Source organism: Leucoraja erinacea, chromosome 1 (assembly GCF_028641065.1).
Source record: "Leucoraja erinacea ecotype New England chromosome 1, Leri_hhj_1, whole genome shotgun sequence".
In the NCBI taxonomy this organism is placed as follows: domain Eukaryota; kingdom Metazoa; phylum Chordata; class Chondrichthyes; order Rajiformes; family Rajidae; genus Leucoraja; species Leucoraja erinaceus.
In genome coordinates this window covers 64,862,568-64,876,268 of record NC_073377.1, presented here as the reverse complement: position 1 = coordinate 64,876,268, position 13,701 = coordinate 64,862,568, and the positions used below count along the sequence as shown (strand labels likewise).

At 37.4% G+C, this 13,701-nt stretch overlaps 1 protein-coding gene across 2 annotated transcripts in view; it reads left to right on the top strand.

Moving 5' to 3' along the window:
• The window catches only part of pdgfra (platelet-derived growth factor receptor, alpha polypeptide), a 68,614-nt gene that overhangs the window by 46,617 nt on the left and 8,296 nt on the right, over positions 1 to 13,701 (top strand). For both annotated transcript variants that reach the window (XM_055636065.1, XM_055636074.1), the window contains exons 13-21: positions 317 to 421; positions 2,226 to 2,336; positions 2,632 to 2,785; positions 3,304 to 3,470; positions 6,335 to 6,453; positions 6,590 to 6,712; positions 11,557 to 11,668; positions 12,737 to 12,836; positions 12,956 to 13,061. In XM_055636065.1, the coding sequence (XP_055492040.1) occupies positions 317 to 421; positions 2,226 to 2,336; positions 2,632 to 2,785; positions 3,304 to 3,470; positions 6,335 to 6,453; positions 6,590 to 6,712; positions 11,557 to 11,668; positions 12,737 to 12,836; positions 12,956 to 13,061 (1,097 nt within the window). The remainder of the gene's footprint in view (positions 1 to 316; positions 422 to 2,225; positions 2,337 to 2,631; positions 2,786 to 3,303; positions 3,471 to 6,334; positions 6,454 to 6,589; positions 6,713 to 11,556; positions 11,669 to 12,736; positions 12,837 to 12,955; positions 13,062 to 13,701) is intronic.

Genomic DNA, 13,701 nt, shown 5'->3' with positions numbered 1-13,701 from the left:
TTCTTCAGATTGAAGTAGGGTCTTGATCCGAAACGTCACCCATTCATTCTCTCCAGAGATGCTGCCTGTCCCGCTGAGTTACTCCAGCATTTTGTGTCTATCTTAGATGGAACCTACCGTTGGTCATGAGATATTTATTTAAAATATAGACCACATAGAAAATTGTGAATTGTGAATGGATTATAAAATCCGGAATAGAATTTGCTTTTTCTCACATACTTTTCTCCTGCTCTGCGAATTAACCCCAAACCATACAATTTTTATGATAATATCTGTAATGTTACATTGATTATTGTGCATTGTGTGCTTTTTAAAGGCCGCATCCTTGGTTCTGGGGCATTTGGAAAGGTTGTTGAAGGAACTGCATACGGTTTGAGTCGCTCACAGCCTGTCACGAAAGTTGCAGTGAAAATGCTGAAACGTGAGTTTACTTGTATTGTTCATAACTTATCCAAGTGGTGAAAATGACTTAAAATTTCTTACAGTACAGTAGTTTCACTCACATTATTGATTTAATCCATTAGTACTGATTGAGTTGGCTACTTTCTCACCAGTATGTTAACTGGCCTGCTTTGGGTTAACCTCAGCATGGGCATGGTTTGATTTAATTTACATTGAAGAAATCCTGTAATTTTTCGCAATCGATTTTACATTGAATCTTTCACGTCTTAGATTCATAGAGTCAGCAGCTTGGAAACAGGCCCTTTGGACCAGCTTGCCCTTGCTAACCAAGATGCTGCATCTACACTAGTCCACCTGCCTATGTTTGGCCCAAATCCCCTAAACCTTTTGTAGCCATGTGCATGTATGCAAACAAGACATTTTTTAAAAGTTTGTATTAGACTTTTAATTTTTTTAAGTATTTGCATGTTACTCAGAGGCTTTCCAATACTTGAAATTGTTAATCATAGTTAAAATGATTCAGTATTACATAATCATCCCCCATTTAGGACCCTTAAAACTGTAACATGCTGGATCATTGAAGTAGGAAGGGTTAGGGTTAGAAGGCAAGTGGAATACATAAAGTCCCACATAGAAACAGAGAAAATAGGTGCAGGAGGAGGCCATTCGGCCCTTCGAGCCAGCACCGCCATTCATTATGATCATGGCTGATCGTCCCCAATCAATAACCCCTGCCTGCCTTCTCCCCATATCCCTTGACTCCACTAGCCCCTAGAGCTCTATCTAACTCTCTCTTAAATCCATCCAGTGATTTGGCCTCCACTTCCCTCTGTGGCAGGGAATTCCACAAATTCACAACTCTCTGGGTGAAAACGTTTTTTTTCACCTCAGTCTTAAATGGCTTCCCCTTTATTCTAAGACTGTGGCCCCTGGTTCTGGGCTCGCCCAACATTGGGAACATTTTTCCTACATCTAGCTTGTCTAGTCCTTTTATAATTTTATATGTTTCTATAAGATCCCCCCTCATTCTTCTAAACTCCAGTGAATACAAGCCTAGTCTTTTCAATCATTCCTCATATGACAGTCCCGCCATCCCAGGGATCAATTTTGTGAACCTACGCTGCACTGCCTCAATCACAAGGATGTCCTTCTACAAATTAGGAGACCAAAACTGTACACAATACTCCAGATGTGGTCTTACCAGAGCCCTATACAACTGCAGAAGAACCTCCCTACTCCTATACTGAAATCCTCTTGTTATGAAGGCCAACATTCCATTAGCTTTCTTCACTGCCTGCTGTACCTGCACGCCAACTTTCAGTGACCGGTGTACAAGGACACCCAGGTCTTGCTGTACCTCCCCGTTTCCTAACCTAACCTAGAGATAATAATCTGCCCCCTTGTTTTTGCCAACAAACTGGATAACCTCACATTTATCTATATTATACTGCATCTGCCATGCATCTTCCCACTCACTCAACCTGTTCAGGTCACCCTGCAACCTCCTAACATCCTCTTCACATTTCACACTGTCAGCCAGCTTTGTGACATCCACAAACTTGCTAGTGTTTGTGTTTTGAGACTCGGGAGCAGCCTACATGTGGTAAGGATAGAGGGGGAAAGGGAGAAACTAATATTAAGTGGGTTTCCACAAAATATTAAAAAAAACATAATTTGCTCTTTAAAAAATTGTAAAATAGTTTGAACACTTTCTGATTTGTTTAAATAAAAATGCACGCAACAGATTTATGAATTTCATTATAAACAATGAACTTTTTCCAATTGTGAATTTTTCATTGATTTCTTATTCTATTTTCTCACAGCTACAGCTCGTTCCAGTGAGAAGCAGGCCTTGATGTCAGAGCTGAAGATAATGACCCACCTCGGTCCACATTTAAACATTGTTAATCTGCTTGGGGCTTGCACAAAAGCAGGTGAGGTGTTTGATTTTACTTGCCCTGCATTTCTGAATTTAGTAAACTATTGCAGAATGGGAATGTTAAACATTGCAAAGAAATGACGATAGGCACAAAAAGCTGGAGTAACTCTGCAGGACAGGCAACATCTCTGGAGAGAAGGAATGGATGACGTTTCGGGTCGAGACCATTCTTCAGATTCAAATACTACCTCCCAAGCAATCCACACTTTCGCTTTTAAACACAGCATTAAGGAAAGTTTTTTTAGTTCTGGCATGCAGCATGTTAATTTTACTTTTTTTTTTACCATTAGGTCCCATTTACATCATTACAGAATACTGTTTCTATGGGGACCTGGTCAACTACCTGCATAAAAATAGGGACAGTTTTATTAATCGATATTCTGAAAAAGGAAAGAAAGAAATGGATATTTTTGGTATAAACCCTGCTGATGAAAGCACACGAAGGTGAATTCATTGTTTGCAGCCTTTTATAATTTATTTTGCCACTGATTATGATGTCAATCAAATGAATTTATCATCATAACAAAATACAATCTTGAAAACATCCACGGGCGTGCTTGATTCCTTTGCGTGCATTAACGAGTCATGTAGACAACGGAATTTCTTCATGGTAGAATCAATTTTATTGTATTCTGTAGGTTTTCCGAAAATATAACCAAAAAGTAACCAAAATAAACTTGTATTTAACATCTCCATGTAAATATTACTGAATGCAAAACAATTAGAACTTATTCTATTTGTCCACTTAAAACCCAATGGCCAAATATAATTTAAATTGCAGCCTGGCTTAGTTAATTATGTACCTGCTTCTAAATGAGGAAGCTGCTGGCATAGGCGCCAGTTTAGGAGCTCAGTGTCTAACCTAAGCAGAGAGTCTTGTTCAGTTTTGAACACGTTTTCAGACCAGGAATAAGACTGTTGGTTTTACTTTGAACATGACAACCATGTCATTATTTCTACAGTTACGTGATCTTGTCTTTTGAGAGCAATGGGGACTACATGGACATGAAACAAGCAGGAAGCACCCAGTATGTTCCAATGTTGGAAAGGAAAGCCAGCTTCAAATATACTGACATCCAGCAGCATGTGTACGATCATCCACCTTCACAGAAAAAGAAGTCCTTAACAGGTAAGAGACAGTTTTTGTTCTATTAATTCTATGATTTTCAAAATAAATTTCAGGCATGTTTTAGAACAGGGGAGAGGAACAAAGTCCATTTGTTGACTGAATTGATTATGTCTTTGTAATTAATGTTAATTATTGAACCGTCCCCAAAATTTAAGAAGTGACATGTTGGTGTTGTGATGCAGGTGAACCTTCCACACTTAACTGAACTATTTGGCTTAAAGTTATTAGGACAGGATTTGCATTTATGTGGCATCTTTGCCAGGTGATGCATGGATTAGGGACTGTTAGCTACAGGGAGAGGTTGCACAGCCATGTTGTTTTGTTATACATAGATACACAGACAATAGGTTCGAGCCAGCACCGGCATTCAATGTGATCATGGCTGATCATCCACAATCAGTAGCCCATTCCTGCCTACTCCCCATACCCCTTGATTCTGCTAGCCCTATCTAACTCTCTTTTGAATGCATCCAGTGAATCTGCCTCCACTGCCTTCTGGCAGAGAATTCCACAAATTCACACTTCTCTGTGTGAAAATGTTTTTCCTCTTCTCAGTTCTAAATGGCCTACCCTTATTCTTAAACTGTGGCTCCCCCAACATCCCTTAATAATTTTATATGTTTCTATAAAATCCCCTCTCATCCTTCTAAATTCCAGTGAATAGAAGCGTAGTCGCTCCATTCTTTCATCATATGACAGTCCCGCCATCCCGGGAATTAACCTCGTGAACCTATGCTGCACTCCCTCAATAGCAAAAATGTCCTTTCTCAAATTAGGAGACCAAAAACTGCACACAATGTTCCAGGTGTGGTCTCACCAGGGCCATGTATAACTGCAGAAGGACCCCTTTGCTCCTATACACATCTCCTCTTCTTATGAGGGCCAACATGCCATTAGCTTTCTTCACTGCCTGGAACTCCAGAGGTTCGGAGAGGCATAGATAGGGTATATGGTCAGAATTGTTTCTCAGGATGAAAAAAAAATCATATACTAGGGGGCATGACTCTAAGGTGAGAAGGTTTTTATAGACAGAGGATGGTGATTGCCTAGAATACGCTGCCAGAGCTGGTGATTGAGGCAGACGCGATAATGGCATTTTGGAGACTTTTGGACAGGCGTATGGATATGTATGGAATGGAGAAAATGGATTATGTGCAGAGTAATAAGAGATGTGGCCTTGGCATCATGTTTGAAGCAAAAATGTGTGCCAAAGGGTCAATTCCTGTGCTGTACTATTCTATATTCTATGGTTAATATAGTAAAAACATCTCATGGCACTTCACATGTGTGCTCTCAAACTAATATTGATATTTGTGACAAAGAAGGAAACATTAGGGTAGGCAATTCCCCTCCCTCACTCTCCATTGTAGAATAGGTGATTTTTAACAAACAGAATTAGGTGATGTAGCTTGGGCTGTGAATTCCAGAGTTTAGGACCTTGGAAGCTGAAGGCACCTGTCAAAGGTGAAGCAACTACATGCAGGGACAGAATTTAAGGCCAGAATTTGAGGCATGGAGCCACCGAGATGGTTTATAAGGCTGTGTGAGTGTATGGGGAAAAAAGGAGAAATCTGAAATCGCAAATATGATTTAGGAATCAACCAGCAAATATTGTTGACCAGTAAATACATAGTTGAGTAGATGAATAGGACCTATTAAGAGTTATGACATGGGTGGCAGTGTTTTAGTTCGGAAGTGTATGTATGGCGAGCCATTCAGGGATACTTTGGAATTAGTCAGTCTAGAGATAATGCCTCGGGGTGAATGTTTCAACATGAGTAAGTTGATGTGCAGGGGCATGGTCAGACTCTTTGAAATATATTCCTTTACTATTTATAACAAAATAGTAATTTCTAATTATTAGTGTGGGCATAGGCAACAAAGAAAATGATTCACATTTTGGTCCTATTTTTTAAAGTAATTATAAGATATAATGAAGTATATTGCCATGATTGCAATACGTGTAAATTACATCTTCATAATATAGTTTAAATGAAAATGTAAGCGTTTTCCTTCTTTCCCAGAGAAAAATCTGCTCAAGATTTACAGGATTGTTTCATATCCCATCAAATATAAATAGACAGCTTAATATTTCTGGACATTTCAATTCTGAATTTATTGATTAATGAAAGAAGGGGATGTTATACTCTTCACATAAAACAGATCATGCCGAATCAAGAACCCTGACGTATGTTATGGTTAGATGAAGGTAATGGTGGCACCTTGTTGTAGCGGTAGAATTGCTGCCTTACAGCGCCAGAGACCCGGGTTCGATCCTGACTACGGGTGCTGTCTGTACGGAGATTGTATGTTCTCCCTGTGACCTTTATGGGTTTTCTACGAGATCTTCGGTTTCCTTCCATACTACAAAGACGTACAGGTTTGTAGGTTAATTGGTTTGGTATAAATATAAATTGTCCCTAGTCTGTGCAGGATCGTGTTAATATGTGGGGATCGCTCGTAGGTTCGGACCCGATGGGCCGAAGGGCCTGTTTCCACGCTGTATCTCTAAACTAAACTAAACTTACCATGTTGTCAACTTCAAGTGTGTTGGAGAGACTCCATTTGCACAAATGTGGCATTTCAAAAGCGATTGCCAATTGCTGCTGAATTGGGTGCATTTCATGTTGTGAAATCATATCCATCGTCTGCTATAAATGGATAGAGAGTGCCCAAATTAATTTAACTGAGACCCACACAAAGGAATTTGGGCTAAATGTGAATTCAGCTCCAAAAAAAAAAAAATCCCTGCAACAAAATCCCTGCACCAACCAGTTTCCCAACTAGTCAGTTACATTTCTAGTTCCTGGTTACTTATGACGATGGCAGCAAGTCACAATTAACATTTACCATTCACCCAACAGATACAGATGAAACATGGAATCCTCTTTCAGATGACAGCTCGGAGGGGCTTTCTTTCATGGATCTAATCAGCTTCACCTTTCAAGTTGCACAAGGAATGGAGTTTCTAGCTTCTAAAAATGTAAGTGTGTGTCTCATTACCAGTGGAACCACCTTATGATCCCCAGATGTTCCCGTCTAACCTCGACTCTGACAAGATTTGGTGTTACATTGGGGTGAAGATTCAGTCTTTCTTTGTTCTTTTTCTTTTCACACAGTGTGTGCATCGTGACCTGGCAGCACGCAACGTGCTTCTAGCGCAAGGAAAAGTTGTCAAGATCTGTGACTTTGGTCTGGCACGAGACATCATGCATGACTCCAACTATGTTTCTAAAGGCAACGTGAGTATCAGACAAATCATATTAGATCTATAGATTTTTATTTTAAAAGACACAAAGTGCTGGAGTATCCTAGTGGGTCAGGCAGCATCTCTGGAGACCATAGTTAGGTGATGTTTCGGGTCGGAACCCTTCTTCAGACTCGGTCTGAACCACTGCCTGACCCGCTGAGTTACTTAAGCACTGTCTTTTTTTTTGTAAACCAGCAGTTCCAGTTCCTAGTTTCTAGATCTATAGATAACTCTATGAAGAATTCTCGGACTGTAGAACATGTCTTTGGGTTTAGGCCTATTATTGTCAAATATATCGATGTACAGTGAAAATCTATGTTTTGCATGCTTTTCAATCAGATCAGATAAATACTTAACATAAATATAATCGTCAAACTCATGTACAATAGGAGATTTCAATTGTGTTATAGATCCATATTTAGATAAACCAATAAAGCTAGGGAAGCGTCTTGTTAAAACCAAGACCTGTGAATTTTTAAATACTTATATAAAAAATAATAACATAGCTGATGTTTGGAGAATAGCAAATCCAAGTGGTAGGGAATACTCATTTTATTCATCAGTTCACAAAACTTATTCGCGAATTGACTATTTCTTACTGGACACAAAATTGATCCCGTATACGAATAAACCTTCATATCATAATAGTATTATTTCTGATCACTCACCATTGACTTTTATATTTAAAATTGAGGGAATGCCGAGTATAAAGCCTTTTTGGAGGTTCAATGCACACATATTAAATAACCCGCAGGGTTATGAGTATATAAAAGAACAAACAAAACTTTTTTTCGAAATAAATGACACACCGGGTATTTCTGCACCGCTATTATGGGAAACCTTCAAGGCATATATTCGCGGTGTCATAATCTCTTACCAAAGTTTTCAAAATAAGGAAAATAAAAGAGAACTTCAGCGGATAGAACAGAAGATAAAATTACTAGAACTGGACAATGCAACTGACCCAACCATAAATAAACATAATAAGATAACTTTACTGAAATATAAAGTCAATAGAATATTATCGGCTAGAGTAATAAGATTATTCCAAATTACAAAACAAGCTCACTTCGAATTTGGGGATAAGCCACATAAACTGCTTGCGAGGCAACTGAAGCAACGAGAAATGGAAAAAACTATTACAAAAATTAAATCGGACAAGGGTGAGTTTCTAACATTGCCTAAGGATATTAATAAGAGGTTTGCCCAATTTTATCATAATTTATACACATCCAAAATAAAGACAGATGTAAGTAAAATTACAAATTTTTTAGATAATTGCAAGCTCCCAAAATTGGATAGTTTAGAACAAGAGCAATTAGGAGCACGGATTACTAGTGAAGAAATAAAACAAATAATAAACTCATTGAAAAATGGGAAGACCCCAGGACCAGATGGCTTTAGTAATGAATTTTATAAAAGATTTCAGGAGTCAATTGTACCAAGATTATTTAACTTATACACGCAGGCTTTTACTGAAAATAAACTACCAGAAACCCTAGCAGAAGCAACAATAACGCTTATACCAAAAAAAGATAAAGATTTAGATGAGCCTGGTTCTTATAGAGCTATATCACTTCTAAATACGGATCAGAAAATTTTAGCAAAGATTCTAGCTAGAAGGCTAAATAATTATATTAACAATTTAATAAATACGGATCAAACGGGATTTATACCCAAAAGACAATCATTTAATAATTTGAGAAGGCTTTTTAATATAATGTACTCTCATAAGAAGGACAATGAAGATATCTCAGTGGTCACGTTGGATGCAGAGAAGGCATTTGATCAAGTAGAATGGCAGTATTTATACAAGGTACTCCAAAAATTTAATGGGAGAGAATTTTATTAGATGGATTAAACTACTTTATGATAGACCTACGGCAAGAATATTAACTAACAATACGCTATCTCCAAAATTTTACTTATCAAGGGGTAATAGGCAAGGGTGTGCCTTATCACCATTGCTATTTGCCCTTATGATAGAACCGCTGGCCGAAAGGATTAGAAATCACCCGAATATTCACGGATATAACAGTAAGGACTCAAAGAATAAAATTTCATTATACGCTGATGATATCCTTTTATATATTACTAATACACAAACGAGTATACCCACCTTATTAACACTAATTGAGGAATTCGGCTCTTTTTCAGGATATAGAATAAATTGGAATAAAAGCGAAATTATGTCTTTAAATCCACAGGATTCGAGACACTTACTAAAATTCCCCTTCAAAATTGCAACAGAAAAATTCAAGTACCTGGGTATTCAAATTACGAGAAGACACAAATCATTATTTAGTGCCAATTTTACACCACTATTAAATAAACTGAATGATACGATTAAATTTTGGAAAACGCTTCCACTCTCATTGATAGGTAGAATTAACGCTATAAAAATGACTTTCTTACCACAATTAATATATTTGTTTCAAGCGATCCCAATATATATTCCAAAATATTTTTTCAAAAAATTAGATTCCACTATCACTAATTTTATATGGGACTACAGAACACATAGAATTCAACGAAAGCATTTGTGCAAATCTAAAGAAGTTGGGGGTTTATCATTACCTAACTTTATATATTACTACTGGGCAGTGCATATTAAGAACATAATATACTGGCTGGATAGTTCCACTCAGCAGTTGGAGTGGATAAGAATGGAGAAAGAGGAGTGCTATCCGCACGATATAGGAACGATCCTGCTCTCACCGATAAAATTGAATAGTATAATATATAAGAAGAATCCAATTATTCACAATATAATAAGAATTTGGAAACAAATAAAAGTATCCTTGAAATTAAATAATTTATCAGTACTAACTCCACTATTGAACAACCCCGCATTCAAACCTTCTCTCATTGACAACACATATCAACAATGGGATAGACTGGGGATTAGGAAAGTAGGGGACATGTATGAAGTGGGCAAACTGTTATCATTTCAACAATTAAAATTAAAATTTAAATTGAAGGATAATCAATATTTTAAATATATACAAGTATGTGACTTTATGAAGAAATATACACATAGATTTCAAACTATATTTTTAGATCCTTTAGAAGAAGCAATGAATATTAAGGCTGATTCACAAAAATTAATATCATACTTTTATATTAATATATTAAATAGAGAATCACCCTCAACAGAAGCATTAAGGGAAGATTGGGAACAAGAGTTAATGATAAAGATCTCGAAGGATAGATGGGAAAAGTATTTGATGAATACACATAACTGTTCTATTAATGCAAGACATAATTTAATTAAATTCAAATTATTACATAGACTATATTATTCAAAAACGAGGTTGAATAAATTTTATCCAAACGTCTCTCCCAGATGCGATAAATGTTTGTTTCAAAACGCTAATATAACACACTCATTTGCTGGATGTACAAAGTTGAATAAATTTTGGAGTGATATATTTGATATATTTACAAAGATTTTCAAGTCAAGAATAGAACCTAAAACGGAATGGATTATATTTGGAATAATAGGAGAAGATACCAATTTAAATAAAGATCAAAATGTTTTTTTTAATTATGGGTTAATAATTGGAAAGAAATTGATACTTAAATTTTGGAATAATACAACCACACCAACTGTTAAAATGTGGATTAGGAATATGATGGACATAGCACGCCTTGAAGAAATGAGACTCCGACTAATAGATAAATATGACCAATTCTTAAAGAGTTGGTCTCCTTTCATCGACTTTCTGGAATCATGTGATGCAGCGGTGCCGTAAGGATTGCTGATTTCAGTTCATGACGCGGATAGAGTTACATCTCCGAATACAGATTTGAAAAATTCTCTTTTAAGGGGCCTTCTCTTCTATTTCTACTTTCCACTTTCTCTCTTCCTTTTTTTTTTATATATACACACTTCACGTTTTTCTATTCTCTACTATCTATTTTTCCACTTTTTCCTCTTTCTATTGTTTTCTTTTTCTTGTTCTGCTTACTTCCTTCTTATAACATAAAACTAGAGGTTGTACATAGAATGGATTACGGTATTACATAGTTGGCACCTAAAATTAGGTTCCACTGTACTGTTTTGTGCTGTATTAACTTCTTATAAAATAAAAAAAAAAAAAAAAAAAAAAAAAAAAAAAAAAAACTCATGTACAATAGGTAGAGCAAAAGGAAAGATACAGAGTACTGAATATAGTTCTCAGCATTATAGTGCATAGCATTGTAACTCTGTGGAACATTCAGACATGCTTGGCTGCTCGATCAGTCATTGAAGGAAAAGCTCCATCATTGTGCTGTTATGCAGCCATTGAGTCAGAAAGCACTGGACTCACAATGTCCCTGCTGATTATTAAATACTCATTTGTACTAATTCCATATACCTGCACTTAGTCTATAGCCTTCCGTGCCTTGGCATTTTAAATGCTTGTCTAGATACTTCTTAAAGGCACTGCATTCCAATTTCCAACCATCTTCTGGTTGCAATAACGGCAGTGCAAAAACAACTTAAAAAATCACTTCCACTTTAATTCCAGAGTCTGGCAATGTATAGAATCAAGGAACTGCAGATGCTGGTTTACAAAACAGGAAACAAAATGCTGGAGTAACTCAGTGGGTCAGGGACAGCTCCGGTGAATATTCATAGGTACTGTTTTCGGTCTGGACCCTTAATCGGTGTGTTCGACAGTGATGTTCTCCGGAGATGCTGCCTTAGTTAGCGAGTTACTCCCCGTGTTACTCCAACACTTTATGTCTTTTTCTGGCAACGCATATGTTGTAAGGTGTCTTTCTATAATATTCCATTCAAATGATGATCATTTATAACTCAATTTGGATCGTTTCAATTTATTATTTCAGACTTTCCTACCTGTGAAGTGGATGGCTCCAGAGAGCATATTTGACAACCTGTACACTACGCTAAGCGATGTTTGGTCTTACGGCATTCTTCTGTGGGAAATATTCTCCTTGGGTTGGTGAAACTTTATATATACTATGTAGTTTAAGATCTTATAAAACAGCAACAGCTTATTTTGCATAGAGAGATTAGTGAGGGATTGCATAAGCTATAGTTTTAAGAGTTAACAATTTGGGAGGGTATTTATGTGCTGCATCTCACTCTAACATCAACAATGGTCAGCGATCATGTGTGGTAACCAGAATATGACATCTTTGGAAGGGCCACACATTATACTTCTGTACATGTCCATATCGGAGTTAATGGTTATTAGGGGTGGGCAGTGGGGGATGGGATGCAATTGATGGGTTGCTGTGTTCCACCGTAATGCACCTACCTCTGGCTGAACTGAGAACTGGGGGCAATGGCCATGGGTTGAACCCCGGAAATCAGACGCATGTGGATCAGTTACTGTTAATAACTTTGTCAACTAAACCCAGGAACTGATGCTTTGATTTTCAAGATGCATTTACAATTGCTCTGCATCAGTTATAGTCTTATGGCATGGAAACAGGCCCTTCATCCAACGTGCCCCATCTACATTAGTCCTACCTGCCTGCATGTGGCCCATATCACTGTAGCTGCCTAAATGTTTCTTAAACATTGCAATAGTACCTGCCTCAACTACCTTCTCTGGCAGCTCATTCTATACATCCATCACCCTTTGTGTAAACAAACGTTTAACTGATTAGTGCAGAAAGCTCACTGTGAGGCAACAGTTACCCTCATGATATTATTGTCAGAGAAATGCTGACATTTTGAAAAAGTTACTTCAGAACACCTGGTTAAAACAAAAAAAGTTGATTTAAAATAGTTCCAGACATCAAAGTTATTAAGTAACTAGAGTGCCAAAGCCCACCACAATCATTTGAATTTAATTTTGACTTTTTCAGCTTAACTGTTCCTGTAATATTTATAACAAAATGACCTCATGATGAATTCTTTTTATCGCATATACCAATTTTCTTTCGGACTAATGAGTATTGTTCAAAGTATCATTGGTGCTTTTGTTGTTGTATATGAACTATTCTGTGAGAATTGTACAAGCAAATTCAGCTCATCTCTCTCCATGTTGTGTTTTAGGTGGCACGCCATATCCAGGAATGATGGTAGATTCCAACTTTTACAATAAGATAAAGAGTGGCTACAGAATGACGAAACCAGAACATGCTTCTTCAGATGTGTACGTTTGCAGCTGACATGCTGTACATTACAACTTTGATACAAAATTATTGAACATGAATAGATAAGTTAACTCTTGAATCTTAAAGTAAATTTCTGTTTCAACATTCCTCCATGTAGCTATGACCTGATGGTGAAATGCTGGAACAGTGAACCGGAGAAAAGGCCTTCCTTTAGCTGCCTGGCTGAGATTATTGGGTGTTTGTTGCCAGAGGGCTACAAGAAGGTATGTCCCTTGCATGGAACTATTGCATGTCCATTTGCATGTTAAACAACACCAGAATTTTAATTTAGTTTAGTTTATTGTCACGTGAACTGAGGAACAGTGAAAATCTTTTTTTGTTGCGTGCTAAGCAATCTGGAAAGAAAGCTCATGATTACAATCGATCCATCTGCAGGAAAATTCATTGTAGGTGCAGTAGTCAGTGATGAAAGAACTTTGGCTGCTCTATTCATAAAAAATAAATAGTTCTCAGCAGATTATAAGGAAGATACAGTTACTAGTCGTCATCCCGTACACTAGCATTATTCCTACATACTAGGGACAACTTACAACCTTCTGAAGAAGGGTCTTGGCCCGAAACGTTGCCCATCTCCTTCGCTCCATAGATGCTGCCGCACCCGCTGAGTTTCTCCAGCATTTTTGTATACCAGGGACAACTTACAATTTTACAGAAGCCAATTAACCTATAAACCTGCACGTTTTTGGAGTGTGGGAGCAAACTGGAATACCCAGAGAAAACTCATGTGGGAGAACGTACAGACTCCGTACAAACAGCATCCGTGGTCACGGTCGAACCCAGATCTGTGCTGACCCAAACGACCCTGTGTGTTGATGGGAGTGTGTCCAAGCTGGTAGAATATCT